At 45.8% G+C, this 14,156-nt stretch overlaps 1 protein-coding gene across 2 annotated transcripts; it reads left to right on the plus strand.

The window, feature by feature from the left end:
- The first annotated feature begins 10,113 nt into the window (after nt 1-10,113).
- Nucleotides 10,114-13,904, plus strand: LOC125527117 (flavonoid O-methyltransferase-like protein Os11g0303600). 2 transcript variants are annotated; one of them, XM_087516477.1, is made up of 3 exons: nt 10,114-10,767; nt 13,220-13,386; nt 13,608-13,904. In XM_087516477.1, exons 1-3 carry the CDS (start codon nt 10,137-10,139, stop codon nt 13,902-13,904), a joined length of 1,095 nt encoding a protein of 364 aa, XP_087372603.1. In that variant the 5' UTR covers nt 10,114-10,136. The 2 variants fall into 2 exon arrangements, with proteins under 2 accessions (XP_087372603.1, XP_048547642.1); XM_048691685.2 differs by having other exon boundaries at nt 10,114-10,758; nt 13,211-13,386.
- Nucleotides 13,905-14,156: the final 252 nt, after the last annotated feature.

Here is a 14,156-nt window from a genome sequence, read left to right on the forward strand (position 1 = left end):
TACCTCTGGAGCATTTCTCTCATGTTCGTCCACAGCTCCATGTCTTTACGTAACGAGTCGATGACAAGTCCTTTTCCTGCGTTAAACTGAATTACTAGCAGAATAAAGTAGAACCTGCGTACGCATATCTCATCAATTACACTTAACATCGAGTAAGCGAAACAAAATGATGTGTACAAGACAGTATAACACTCACTTGAAGTTGTATGGAAATAGTATTTCCTTTTTGGTTTGTTGTTCAAGTAATGCCCTTAGCAAGATCTTTTCTGTATCCTTGGTGTTCCATTCTACCGTAGTTTCATGAAGATTATTTGGGTTAATGAACCCAACGTCCCAGATTTGTTCTCTTTTGCATTCGAGGATCTTCTTTCTGCATAATAATATAATATAGTGAGGATAATTATACATGCGATGAACGAGCTGAGCTAGAGACTTAATTACAGAAATGATACTTACAAACAATAGCAACTCACAATAGACTTGTCGATGGCGTCTTGATTATAGAACTGAAATAATTCTTCAAAATGAATTTAAATCTCCTCGTCTCCATTGAAGTAATGCTCATCTTTAACCCCCGCAACGATATAGTCGGCCCCTTCCTTTGAGGCTTTCATGTATCACTGATGCAATTTTCGCATCTGCGTTGGTAGATGCGGGAGCTCCTCAGGTCTGACGCGAGGCTTCCCGTACTCGAATCTAAAGGCTAACTCAGCCTTTTTGAACTGTACCTTATCGCCTAAGTAATCACCAAGAGTGAAACCAAGATCAGCGGCCGCTACCCCCGGATCATTAGCGATATCGGTAAACACCTTGAGCGAGGGGCACGATTGGTTTTCCTGTTCGCCGAGCTGGGGAATTTTTCCCCCTTGCACTACTGCTACTTCCCGACCGCTTCTATGGATCTTTATATGACTTAAAAATCGAGCGGTCATAGTATGATAGCAGCGGAGGCAGCGGTGGTTTTGTAAGGTTTTTCAAACAACGCCTTGGTTTTACCAGATCTATTTTCTCTTTTGCATCTGGACGTTTTTGTGCAAGTTGGTGTTTCACGTCGGCAACCACGACCTTACTGAGTTCCTCATCACTCATGTCGGATGGTGAGTTGGCAAGAGCCTTCTTGATGCTTGTACCTGCTCTGGATTTCTTCGCTGTTGTACTAGTAGCCGCCAGAGCGGCGGCGAATCTCTTCCGCCGGTGCTGAGGCGGCGGAGGAGGCAGAGTCAGCTGACGCGACAGATTCTGCTGAGGGGCCTCCTTTGGTGGAGTGTGTTGACGCGGCGGAGATAGCTGAGGCGACGGAGTGTGCTGATGCGGTGGAGACAGCTAAGGCAGCGGAGATAGAGCTGGACTGTGAGGAGTCTACTGACGCGGCGTCCAGTGTGGAAGCACGATGTGTTCCTTTCTGCATAGAATGGTAGTCTTTATGGCATCTCTCAGCCGAACCGGGACCGATGCCTGCCGAGGTCCGGCCGGCGTCCTGGCCGCCCGAACCGGGACTGATGCTCACATTAGTCCCGGTTCGTAACACAACCGGGACTGGTGCTCTGATATGGCCAGAACCAAAGCCATGTTTTCTATTAGTGTGTACGAATTTGTATGGTCCTATAACAACCACAAATATTGAGAAACAAAATATCACATGTACACGTGACATCTTTAATGACGTTGAATTTGTGGGTGAATCACATGATATTAGATTAATACCTAGATTTAAAATTCATCACATGTTTTTTTATTACTATATATAGTTTCTTATGTAATGTTTCTTACGGCGAGTTTCTTATTATATGTTAGATCAGTACACGACTTTAACATCCGATTATTGGTTGTCAGTACTACACCCGCATTGATGAAAGTCTATATGTTATGATCCAAATAATTATGAGGTTCCAATAGAGTAATGGTGTGGACTTTTGAATTGATATACTAAATAGGAACTTCCTTGATAAAATGAATAAGAAAATATTTCCATTAATAGATAGGACAAACATAACGGTTAGAAATTGCATTTGCATTTTAATTACCTCTGATTTTTTATACATGAAAATAGTCTCCCCTAAGCAGAAGTTGGCAATTATTTCGTATGAATATTATTCTAGAAATTTAAGATAACTTAATAAAGAAAATAGGTTCAACAGAAATTTAGTAATATATTTTTTAACGGTTCCATTAGTATATTTACACATGGATATACAGTCAAAATTATAGGAGTTTGAATATAAAGTTTGTAGAAAATTGTCATTTATTATATGCATTTTCCATAAATATCTCCCTGTTCTACCCCACTCTCCAATCGAATATCGTGCGGTCAGCTTTCTATGTAGTTATTCGTAGATCGTACTTGAATTCATATGGACACCTAACTGAGTATCCATTTTTAATGCATTATGTGCATGCACGTACTTATGATTGATGTAGGCATGATGTCAATCTCATCCATGTGACTACATGGTCTTCTCGGATAGAATCTTGTACCTTATATGTATATACGTGACAAATGATAATTTTATCATATCATGGCAAGGAAAAATTGTTCATCTCAGTTGTTACAATTAGGTCCATCCATGATCAAATGGCTTATATCATAGGAAAATCATATGAATCCATGAGCTATATTTTTTTATAAGGTTAGGTGCAAAGTATGTTTTTTAATGTAACACATGCAAGTATACTATTCTCCTGAACTCTTAAGAAATTTCCCGCATTTTCCTTCTGGTGCAACCAAACAACACTATGGTGGAATCATGCGTTTTCGATTCCTGTGGAAATAAAGATGGCATGTCATCTATCACGAATACTATAGGAAAATATATGTCATTTGGTTTACAGGATGGGAGTTTTCTTTATTACACTAGTAGAAAACGGGCCTTTAGTCTCGGTTCCAGAGGGCCAGGACCGGGACTAAAGGGTCGGGACTAAAGCCCAAACCCTTTAGTCCCGGTTTGCTTACGAACCGGGACTAAAGGAGCTCCACGTGGCCGGTTTCTGGAGCTCCACCTTTAGTCCCGGTTGGTAATGGTTTTTTTGAAAAAAAATGAAAAATTGTTTTTTCTGAATTTAAATTTTTTTGATATTTTTCCGATTTTCAAATTTTTGAATTATTTGACAATTTAATCTCGAATCACCCCTCATCACTACTCAAGTATGTACCACTCATTCCAAATAGTCTAACTTGCCGGCTGGTCACCCATCCTCTCACTACCCCAGCCTAAACGCACTTAACTTCCGAGTTCTATTCTCCCTAGTTTCCCTTATTGCTTGAATAAGTAGTTTGACCAAAAATTCATAAAAACTTAAATTTGAGGATAACTTTTTTTCCTTTCAGAATTTGAGGATTCTAAAAATTTGCAAAACGGCCTACGGCAGTCGAAATCGGAACAGGATTTTCGTGTTGCACATTTTGATATATTATACATTTTTTTCGACATCGCATGCAAAAGTTATAGCAGTTTTACTTTTTTCATAACATTTTTTGCAAAACATATCAAAATTTATGCTTTTTTAATTTTCCTAACTAGCAGATGTAGTAACATAACTACATCTCGAAGGATTTTATTTTTTCAAGTTTTTATCATTTCTTTTGTTTTTTTCAAAACTGAAATGGCGATAAGGGGGGGGGGGGTGTTAGAGTTTGATGGTGTCCAACAAAAGCATACTACAACATGGTGTCCATCCAATCCTACCGTCGACTACATCTGCTAGCACCGTCCCAGCCAGAGTCACAACTAAGGTTAACCAAGACAGAGTCACGTTCTATTAAAATGGCAAAAAGAATTACTTCTTAATATAGCAAAACAACTATATAAGCAAAGCAGTATTGTTTTAATTAAAATCCTAATTTAAATTATATTCTAAAGTTAACCAAATAAAACTTACTATGACAACAATCTGACATCTGACTAGGAGCAAAAAGAATTAAATTAAAAACTATTTTTAAACTCAAATTATTCACAATCTAGGGTTTGACGCAAATTTGAACAAATTCATATTTAAATCATTCAAATTTGAAAACTAATGGCACAAACTGAAACTAGACAAAATTTTGAATCTAATGCAAAAAGAATCACTCAAAGACATCAAATATCCGAAAAGATATAAACAATTTAAAATAGAAACTAAAAACAAAAAACAAATGGGAAAAACAAAAAAAAATAAAAACCCCTTTAGTCTTGGTTTGAGACACGAACCGGGACTAAAGGGCATCACACCCTTTAGTCCCAGTTGGTGTCTCAAACCAGGACTAAAGGTCTAATCGCACCCTTTAGTCCCGGTTCGTGTCTCAAACCGAGACTAAAGGTCCCATTTGAACCGGACTAATGCTTTCCCAATGCCCTAGCCGCTCGAACCGGGACTAATGCTCACATTAGTCCCGGTTTGTAATGCAAGCAGGACTAATGTCTACATTGAGCTTGGACCAAAGCCCTGTTTTCTAGTAGTGTTAGGTCAGAGCTAATGTATTGTTTTTGTTTGGAATGAGAAGGATAGGAGTTAATCCTATGTAGTAATAGGAATCCATTCTTGCAAACCAAAGGGTTTTAGAGGAATTTGTTTTGCATGAATCCTACCCTGCAAAATTCCTAGAAAATCCTATAAGCCAAAGGACAGATTATTTGGTTCACGTGAAAACAATGCTCATGAGTTGGCTCCACCCCATTCCATGTTGTTAAAAGGATAATTTGTTCCATCAGATTAACCTCTAAATATCATTCTTTCTTTCAAGAAAAACTTATTTATTTGTATGAAAAACTACATGTTCTCAAGAATAGAAGAGTGTAATAATTAATAGGGAGTGAGAATTATCTCTCAATTACATTCGTAGCTCTCCATTATAATCTTGTCGTCTATCTGTAATTACATGAATTTGAATGATAGTATGTATGGTCCTTACTGCCAACTTAGCAATCGGCGTTTCTTGGTCGGCAAGAAATAAGAAAGTGTAATCTGTATCTATGCCCAATACAAAAATCATGAGTTAGGATGTGATATTTGTCATATTAGCCATCCGAAATGAATAATCCATTTCTCTGGATCTCAATATACTATGGTTGTGAACAAAGTAGATCTCCTTGAAATTATACTTATTTTCTCGTAATTACTCCTGTATTTTAGATTGTTTTAAGAGCTTACGTATTTGGAACAAACTGTTCATGTCCATACTCTGAAGTTGTACATGCATGTATGAATGTTTCAGGAAAAGTTAGTAGTATTAGGTGAAATTGTACGGTGGTTATCAAATTCTTGTCCTTGTAATATTTTTATTTGATGTTTTTATTTTTTTTAAAGCGTTCAAGACCAACCTCTAAAATAGGTAGGCAAATTTTCTACCTTTGGCTTTACAATGTCACAAGAAATAGTAATATTATCAAAGTCAACAAAAGATTGTTTGATTTTGGCAATGTTAAATATTTCAATAATAAGATATCTTTGACATTTCTTAAGATATGTGTATGAATGGCGGCCATGGCAACTTCGTCGCACTTCTTGTCGATGTCGTCATCCGTGATTGCTGCCACACTCAAGTTGTTTGGACAATAATCTTCATCTTCACTGCCCACATTACATTGGCGCCACCTGTTCCTCCACCAAGCTGATTTGCTGTCCTACGTCACCTTGTCGTGGTTCTTAGGGCATCTCCAGCCGTTGCCCCCCCCCCCCCAGGACGCATAAAAATCGCCCCCTGGGGCGAGCCGGCGATGCACTCGGCGCTGGGGGCGGTTTTGCGCCCAGTCGTCGCCCCCAGTTCGCCCCCAGGCGCCGAAATTGGCCCACTTTGCAGCCCAATTTCGGCGAATAAATGGCCCATATGGGCGAGAATAGGCCCATATTCGGCGTGGTTTCGCCGTGTCTCGGCGTTCAATTATCAACACAATTATTTCTTATCACATATTTCATCACAGAAAAATCAAATACTTCAACAAAATACTACAACAACAAATAGTTCAATACAAATTATATTGTTCAACAAATAAAAACTCGTATTTCATCACGAGGCGTCCCCCTTGAGCCTCCATAGGTGCTCAATCAGATCTTTCTGCAATTGATGATGCACCTGTGGGTCTTGGATCTCCTGACGCATACTGAGATAGGCAGTCCAAGTTGCCGGTAGCTGGTGATCAACTTCGGCTAGAGGACCCTGCCTGTAGTATGGTTCAGTGTCAAACACTGGGTCTTCTTGCTCGCTCTCGATGATCATGTTGTGCAAGATGACACAGCAAGTCATGATCTCCCACATTTGATCTTTCGACCAGGTCTGAGCGGGGTACCGAACAAGAGCGAATCGAGATTGGAGCACAGCAAATGCCCGCTCGACATCCTTCCTGCAAGCCTCCTGAAGCTTCACAAACCAGGCGTTCTTGCCTCCTGCCACAGGGTTTGAGATCGTCTTCACAAATGTCGACCATCTCGGATAGATGCCGTCAGCTAGATAGTACCCCTTGTTGTATTGGTGCCCATTGATCTCGAAGTTCACCGGAGGAGAATGGCCCTCAACGAGCTTGGCAAAAACAGGAGAGCACTGCAGCACGTTGATGTCATTGTGAGTTCCTGGCATACCAAAGAAGGAGTGCCAAATCCAGAGGTCCTGTGTGGCTACCGCCTCAAGCACCACACTGCAACCGCCTTTGGCGCCTTTGTACATCCTCTGCCAACCAAATGGGCAGTTCTTTCATTTCCAATGCATGCAGTCGATGCTTCGAAGCATCCCAGGAAATCCTCTTGCTGCATTCTGGGCTAGGACCGAGCAGTGTCTTCCGCATTGGGTGTTCTCAAGTATTGTGGCCCAAACACTGCCACCACTGCCCGACAGAACTTGTAGAAACACTCTATACTGGTGGACTCGGCCATGCGCCCATAGTCGTCGAGTGAATCACTGGGAGCTCCATATGCAAGCATCCTCATCGCTGTCGTGCACTTCTGGATGGAGGTGAATCCAAGAGCGCCAGTGCAATCCATCTTGCACTTGAAGTAGTTGTCGAACTCCCGGATGGAATTCACAATCCTGAGGAAGAGCTTTCGGCTCATCCGATAACGGCGCCGAAATGTTCTCTCGCCATGAAGTGGAGCATCGGCGAAGTAGTCGGAGTAGAGCATGCAGTAGCCTTGCAGACGATGCCGGTTCTTTGCTTTCACCCGCCCCGGCGCCGAGCCACCTCGCCGCGGCTTTTCACTGCTCGCCAGCAGCTGGGCGAGGGTGGCGAGCACCATCAGATGCTCTTCTTCCTGGACGTCGGCCGCGGCTTCCTCCTCGAGCAGCGCGGCGAACTCTTCCTCCTCATCCGAGTCCATCGCCGAGACGGGCAAATCGCCGAACACCTTGCGCTCGGTGGCCGTGAACCCGCCGTTAAACCGCGCCTCCGCGGCCGGAAACTGCGACCGGAAACGCCCAGCTGTTGCGGGAGGGGCTGCCGCGGCGAAGCGCTGCTATTTTCCGGCGGGGAATGGCTATCTACCGGAGTCGGGGGGCGGCCGTCGCCGGGATACAGCTAGTGGTGGCCGAGGGCGCGGGGGGTGCGAGGCGAGTCGGGGAAGAAAACCTTAACTTTTCCCCTGGCGGTGTGGGCCAAGCGTGCTTTTCCCTAGCGCCGGAGCCCCCAACGGCTCCCCAGCGCGCCGGGTTCGGCCTGTGACCGCCAGGCGGAAAAAAGGTCCAAACCGGCGATTTTCGGCGTTCTGGAGGCGCGATTGGGCCGTTTTTTCGGCGCCGGCGGCGAAAAAGTGGCCGGGGGGGCTGTTGGGGGCGCGGCTGAAGATGCCTTTATTTGCCTTGGAGCTGCAATTGCCGAACTTGTAGTTGACCGATTCCTCATCGTTACTCACCATCCTAAATGATCATCCTGACTCATACTGTTGATTTTTAGATCGCTAGATCGATTCACCCAGAAGCCAGAAGCTGCACGTACGTACATGCAGAGCTATCACGCAATCACACAGGCTAGCAGTTAAATTGATGAATAGTACTCACAGCTATAGGTGATTTTAATTTTTCTGTTTTCAGCCGTGGGTGCTTTAGCTCCCGTGAGCATACGTCGGTAGCTAGCGACTTTTTTTCTTTCTTGATGGAAGTTGACCACCTACAACGCCCACGACATGCCATATTTTCTTTTTGAGAGGCGACGTGCCATATTGAGCGTGCACTTTGCGCTTCTTTTGTTTATTTTTTTCTATGGGAAGCTGCTCTTTTTTTTCCTTAATAAGCACGGGAGGAGGCTCTTTTGTTGTCACATAAGCATAATTAAAAGAAACCTTTTATCTGGTGGACAATCCTTTCTTTTAAGGATATCTGCTGAACAATCAAGAGTCAAAGTCATGAAGGTTTTAGATCATAACTGTTGTGGTCCGCTTTCAGTTATAAGTATCTAAGGGTTGTACTTTTACCGATTAATGAAGGGTCCACAAAATTAACGGTCGGATGTTTCTGATTAACGTGGGATTTCCTAGCTATTTCTCTAATTTTTGACCCGGGAAGCTGCTCTTTTTTCAATAAGCATTGGGGGAGGCTCTTTTGTTGTCACCTAAGTATAATTAAAAGAAACCTTTTATCTGCTGGGCAATCCTTTCTTTTAGGGATCTACTGAACAATCAAGAGTCCAAGTCACCAAGGTTTTAGATCATAACTGTTGTGGGTCGCTTTTAGTTATAAGTATCTAAGGGTTGTAGTTATTTACCGATTAATGAAGGGTCCACCAAATTAACAGTCAGATGTTTCTCACTAACGTGGGATTTTCTAGCTATTTCTCTAATTTTGACCCGTATTTTCCTTTTAATATATAATAGATAATAGATACCTGAACGAGGATGCTGAGTAATGAATGATTACGAAAAAAAGAAGAGAGAGGGCACTTACAAGTTACAAGGCAGATTTGACCGACCGTAAAACTTGATCCGTAGCAGTGAATGAAAATCTTCTTGTGCACGTCGTATAAAAAGACGCGCATGCATCAGGCTGGTTGTAATGGAGAGTATCATATACTATTATCATGCATATGATACTAGTCTATGATACTACATCCTTAATGCATAATATTATAAGTTGGTATCATAAAGGACTATATTTATTGCCATGCATGATACAAAGTAGCACATCATTTAATATGATACGGTATCATGATATGATACTCAAAGCATCTCTTTCTTCATTTAATTCTATGCCACCTCATCAAAATTGCTTAATTGGCATGCATGATACTACCTATGATACTCCCATTACATGCAGCCTCACGCAGCAATGATATCGTCGTTGTTTATCCGACCAATGCATGTGCTAGCTAATAAAACAACTGACAGATAATAAGAGACCTTGGAACCCCACCTTTGTTGCAGTAATTTTGCCCTCTGTTGCTATTTGCAGGTCGCCGGGGCTGTTCCGTTTATAACGCGCGCTGTGTGATGCCTCTTTATCGTGCATATTTGAGAGAAGCAGTGCGGCTTGGATTCATAACGAAAATTCTATAAACGCGTTGCCATATTTGAGAGCTAATCCTATCCTATATCTCTATTTTGTAAGTTTCCAAGTAGTTGATCCATTTTGAGCACATCCAAACCCTCACGTCAAATATCATCTACTGAAGATGCTCTAAGTAGTTGATCCATTTTGAGCACATGCAAACCCTCCGCTTCATCAACCATATGCAATCATTTACATTCCACTTTCTACCACATGCAAACCTCCACGTCAAATATATGCAAGCCCTCCCCGTCATCTTTTTTTATTTTTATTTTCACCAACAAATTATTACATCTCTATCCATACTCCATAGACAGAGCATATTGCATTAAAGCTAGTAATTAATGAGCTGTCCGTTAAGTAATTATCTGGCAGTACAGTGCAAATGAATCTTGGTGGTATCATCCGTCCATCAACAAACAGACCCGCCCTTCTCCAGAGCAGTGTGCATAACAAGCCATGTGGACGCGCATAGCCCTGTCCTGCAACAAACAGCTCCTCGCTCAGCTTTTGAGCAGTGTGGGTAAGAAATGTCGAGGAGCACAGTCCACCTCGAGTTCCACGAGTGAATGATTGAATCAGTGTTAGTTGCTGTAGGAATAGCAAAAATGGATGCTATATAAACCCTCCTAGCTGGGTAAGTAATCAACACACAAACACAACACCAGCCTCATAGCAAGAGATAGAGAAAGCAATGGCTGCCAAGTCTTCACGGACGATGACAATCCCCACCGATGCCGAGCTAATCCAGGCGCAGGCGGACCTTTGGCGCCACTACCTCAGCTACCTCACACCAATGGCGCTCAGATGCGCCATCCAGCTCGGCATCCCTACCGCGATCCACCGCCTTGGCGGTGCCGCGTCATTGCCTGACCTGGTCATCGCACTGTCCCTCCCGCCATCAAAGGCGTCGTCCCTCAAACGCCTCTTGCGGCTGCTGTCCACGACAGGGGTGCTGGCGTCAAACGAGGCTGGGATCTACAGCCTCATCCCGCTGTCCTACCTTCTCGTGGATGGTATACTCGTTGTTGGAGATGCTAGCCAGGCAGCTCTTGTGCTCTGCTTGACCTCGCGGTATCACATGGAGGCGGCTATGTGGTTGGCCGACTGGTTCAAAAAGGATATCGCTCAACCCGTGCCGTCACCGTTCGAGGACGTGCATGGCGCGACACTCTTCGAGGAGAGTATGGCCGTCCTTGACCCTCAGAGTGACAAGTTATTCAATGAAGCTTTAGCTGCCCATGACCATATGGGAATCGGCACAATATTGCGGGAATGCCATGGCCTATTCAATGACTTGCAGTCGCTCACCAACTGTTGTTGTAGAGAGATGATTTACAATACAATAATCGTTGTATTGATGGGGTGCTGGTGCACGTATATATATTACAAAGGAAGGCTTCTACCTCAACTATACAAGACTAGGAGGTGGGCCACAACTTCAATACACGTGCAATACAAAACACATACTCAACACCCCCCGCAGTCGAAGCATCGCCGGAGACACAGAGACTGGACCGAAACTCCTCGAAGACGGGAGTAGGCAATCCCTTAGTCATCACATCAGCAAACTGTTGCGACGTCGGCACGTGGAGAACTCGAACACGGCCAAGGGCAACCTGCTCGCGCACGAAGTGAATGTCGAGCTCAATATGCTTCGTCTATCGATGGTGCACCGGGTTGGCGGAGAGGTAGACCGCGCTGACGTTATCGCAGTAGACAAGAATGGCCTTGTGAACATCACAAAGCAACTCTTGGAGCAGCTGACGTATCCAAGAGCACTCGGCCACGGCGTTGGCCACGGCGCGATACTCTGCCTCGGCGCTGGAGCGGGAGACCGTGGGCTGCCGCTTCGAGAACCAAGAGATCAACGAGGGCCCAAGGTAGACGCAGTAGCCTGACGTAGAGCGTCGCGTGTCGGGGCAGCCAACCCAGTCAGCATCCGAGTAGGCCACGAGGTCGGTGGAGGCGGAGGCCGTCAGGGTGAGTCCCAAGGACATGGTGCCGCGTATGTAACGGAGAATACGCTTCACCAGAGTCCAGTGAGAGTCACGCGGGGTGTGCATATGGAGGCACACCTGCTGAACAGCGTACTGCAGGTCGGGGCGAGTCAGCGTCAAGTACTGTAAAGCACCGACAATAGAGTGATAAAAGGCTCCATCGGACGCGAGAGACCCCTCCAGAGCAGAGACCTTCACCTTCGTGTCGACGGGAGTGGGCGCCAGCTTGCAGTTAAGCATACCGGCACGCTCAAGGAGCTCGTGGGCGTACTTCTGCTGATGCAGAAAGAAACCATCAGCCCGGCGGATCACCTCGATGCCGAGAAAGTAGTGCAGGGGCCCCAAGTCCTTGAGGGCAAACTCATCACGAAGACGAGCAGTCAGCCGCTGAAGGAGAACGGGGGTGGATGACGTGAGGATGATGTCGTCGACGTAGAGCAGCAGATATGCAGTGGCAGCTCCCTGATGATACATAAAAAGTGAGGCATCGGAGCGAGTGGACCGAAAGCCCAGAGACTGCAGGAAGGCGGCGATACGCTGGTACCAAGCCCGAGGCGCCTGCTTCAACCCGTACAGAGAGTGGGAGAGCAAGCACACGAAATCGGGGTGCTCGATGTCGACGAAACCAGTAGGCTGCTCACAGAACACCTGCTCGGCGAGATGACAGTGCAAGAAGGCGTTGGAAACGTCCAACTGATGCACAGGCCAGGCGCGCGAGACGGCCAGCTGAAGGACGGCGCGGATCGTGCCCGGTTTCACAACCGGGGCGAAAGTGTCGTTGAAGTCCACGCCCGCGTGCTGCCGAAAACCACGAACCACCCAGCGAGGCTTGTAGCGCTCGAGAGAACCGTCTGGGCGAGTCTCTTGGCGAAACACCCACTTGCCAGAGATGATGTTGGCACGAGGGGTCGCGGAACAAGCTGCCACGTGCGGTTGCGCTGTAAGGCATCGAACTCCTCCTGCATCGCAGCTAGCCAGTGGGGATCCCGAAGGGCAGCACGAGCGGAGGTGGGGACGGGTGATGGCATCGACGACGAGGCGGTGCACACATACTCGTCGGCGGAGTAGCGCGTACTGGGCCGAAGCACTCCTGCTCGGGCACGGGTAGTCACGCCAAGTGATGGGGCAGCAGGGCCGGCGGGTGTCGCGGCGGAAGGGGACACAGCGGCGATGGCACCCGTTGCGGTGACACCCGGTGCGACGGCGGCGGTGGAGGCCGCGGCGGCGGCGGGGGCCGCGGCAGCGGGGGCCGCGGCGGACGATCCCGCGACGGCGGGAGCGACGGGCGAGGTCGAGGTCGAGCCCGTCGCAGGGGTGGCGGGCGGTGTACCCACCGACTCGACCTCGAAAGAGGGAGTCGAGAACCCGGGAGGTGGCGGCAGAAGGTGCAGGGCCGGGTGGGCCGCCGGGGGGTGCCGCCGTGCATCGCTCCAGTTAGGGGGCGCGGGGGCCGGCGCCGAAGAATCCGCAGCCGGAGGGACCTGAAAAAAAGGGAACACCGTCTCGACAAAATACACGTGCCTCGAGGTGTACACACGATGAGTGACAGGATCATAGCACCGGTAACCTTTAGTGTTGGGAGGGTAGCCAAGGAAGATGCATGGGAGATACCATGTAGAGAGATGATTTACAATATAATAATCGTTGTATTGATGGGGTGCTGGTGCACGTATATATATTACAAGGGGAGGCCTCTACCTCAACTATACAAGACTAGGAGGTGGGCCACAACTTCAATACATGTGCAATACAAAACACATACTCAACGGTTGTGGTGATGATGGAACGATAGCTAGGGCCATTGTTAAGGCCTTCCCTCACATAAAGTGCAACGTGTTGGACCTTCCAAAGGTGATCAATAAAGCTCCAAGCGATGGCCTCGTTAACTATATCGCTGGTGACATGTTCCATTCCATCCCACCTGCTCAAGCTGTAATGCTCAAGGTACAAACTGGTATATCTCTCTACCATGTTTCATTTTTTTGCCTACATATTGTACCGCATAGATATTGCGAACTTGCGTCACTAGTAGGCACATTTTTTTAGGTCTCATTATTATTTAAATGAAACTAAATACAAATGCTTATGCATAATTGCACAGAGTTCATAAACTGTTTGTCCTTGAAAATACATTGCTTGACTGTAAAGATATTTGTGCATGCCAGCTTGTTCTACACTTCTGGAGCGACAAGGACTGCATCAATATCCTAACTCAATGCAAGAAGGCCATTCCTTCTCGAGAAGTGGGAGGAAAAGTTATTATCATGGACATTGTGGTTGACTCTTCTTCAGGACCGTTATTCGAAACCCAAATGCTGATGGATATGGTAATGATGGTATGTACCAGGGGACGACAACGTGATGAAAATGATTGGAGTGCCATCTTTATGAAGGCAGGGTTTAGCGACTACAAAATTGTCAAGAAGCTTGGAGCTCGAGGTGTCATCGAGGTCTATCCATAAGTTCGTGTTGCAAATGGTGTGATGGTGACCATCTGCTATAAACTGGCGTGGTATAATAAATAAATAAGTGAGGCGTGTGGTGCCATTACTATCTAATGGAAAACACAATGTAATAAAAGTTGGTAGCTGAAACTTTAAGGGCCATCACATGGCACACGTGCTAAGCAATCCAAGCTTATGAAATATTTGCGGCGTGGTCGCGACAAAACTAGTATGTAATTTTCTTTTTGAGGAAGTATGTGCATGGAAGCC

Source organism: Triticum urartu, chromosome 3A, assembly GCF_056163025.1.
Source record: "Triticum urartu cultivar PI428250 chromosome 3A, HENAU_Tu73, whole genome shotgun sequence".
Taxonomy (NCBI): domain Eukaryota; kingdom Viridiplantae; phylum Streptophyta; class Magnoliopsida; order Poales; family Poaceae; genus Triticum; species Triticum urartu.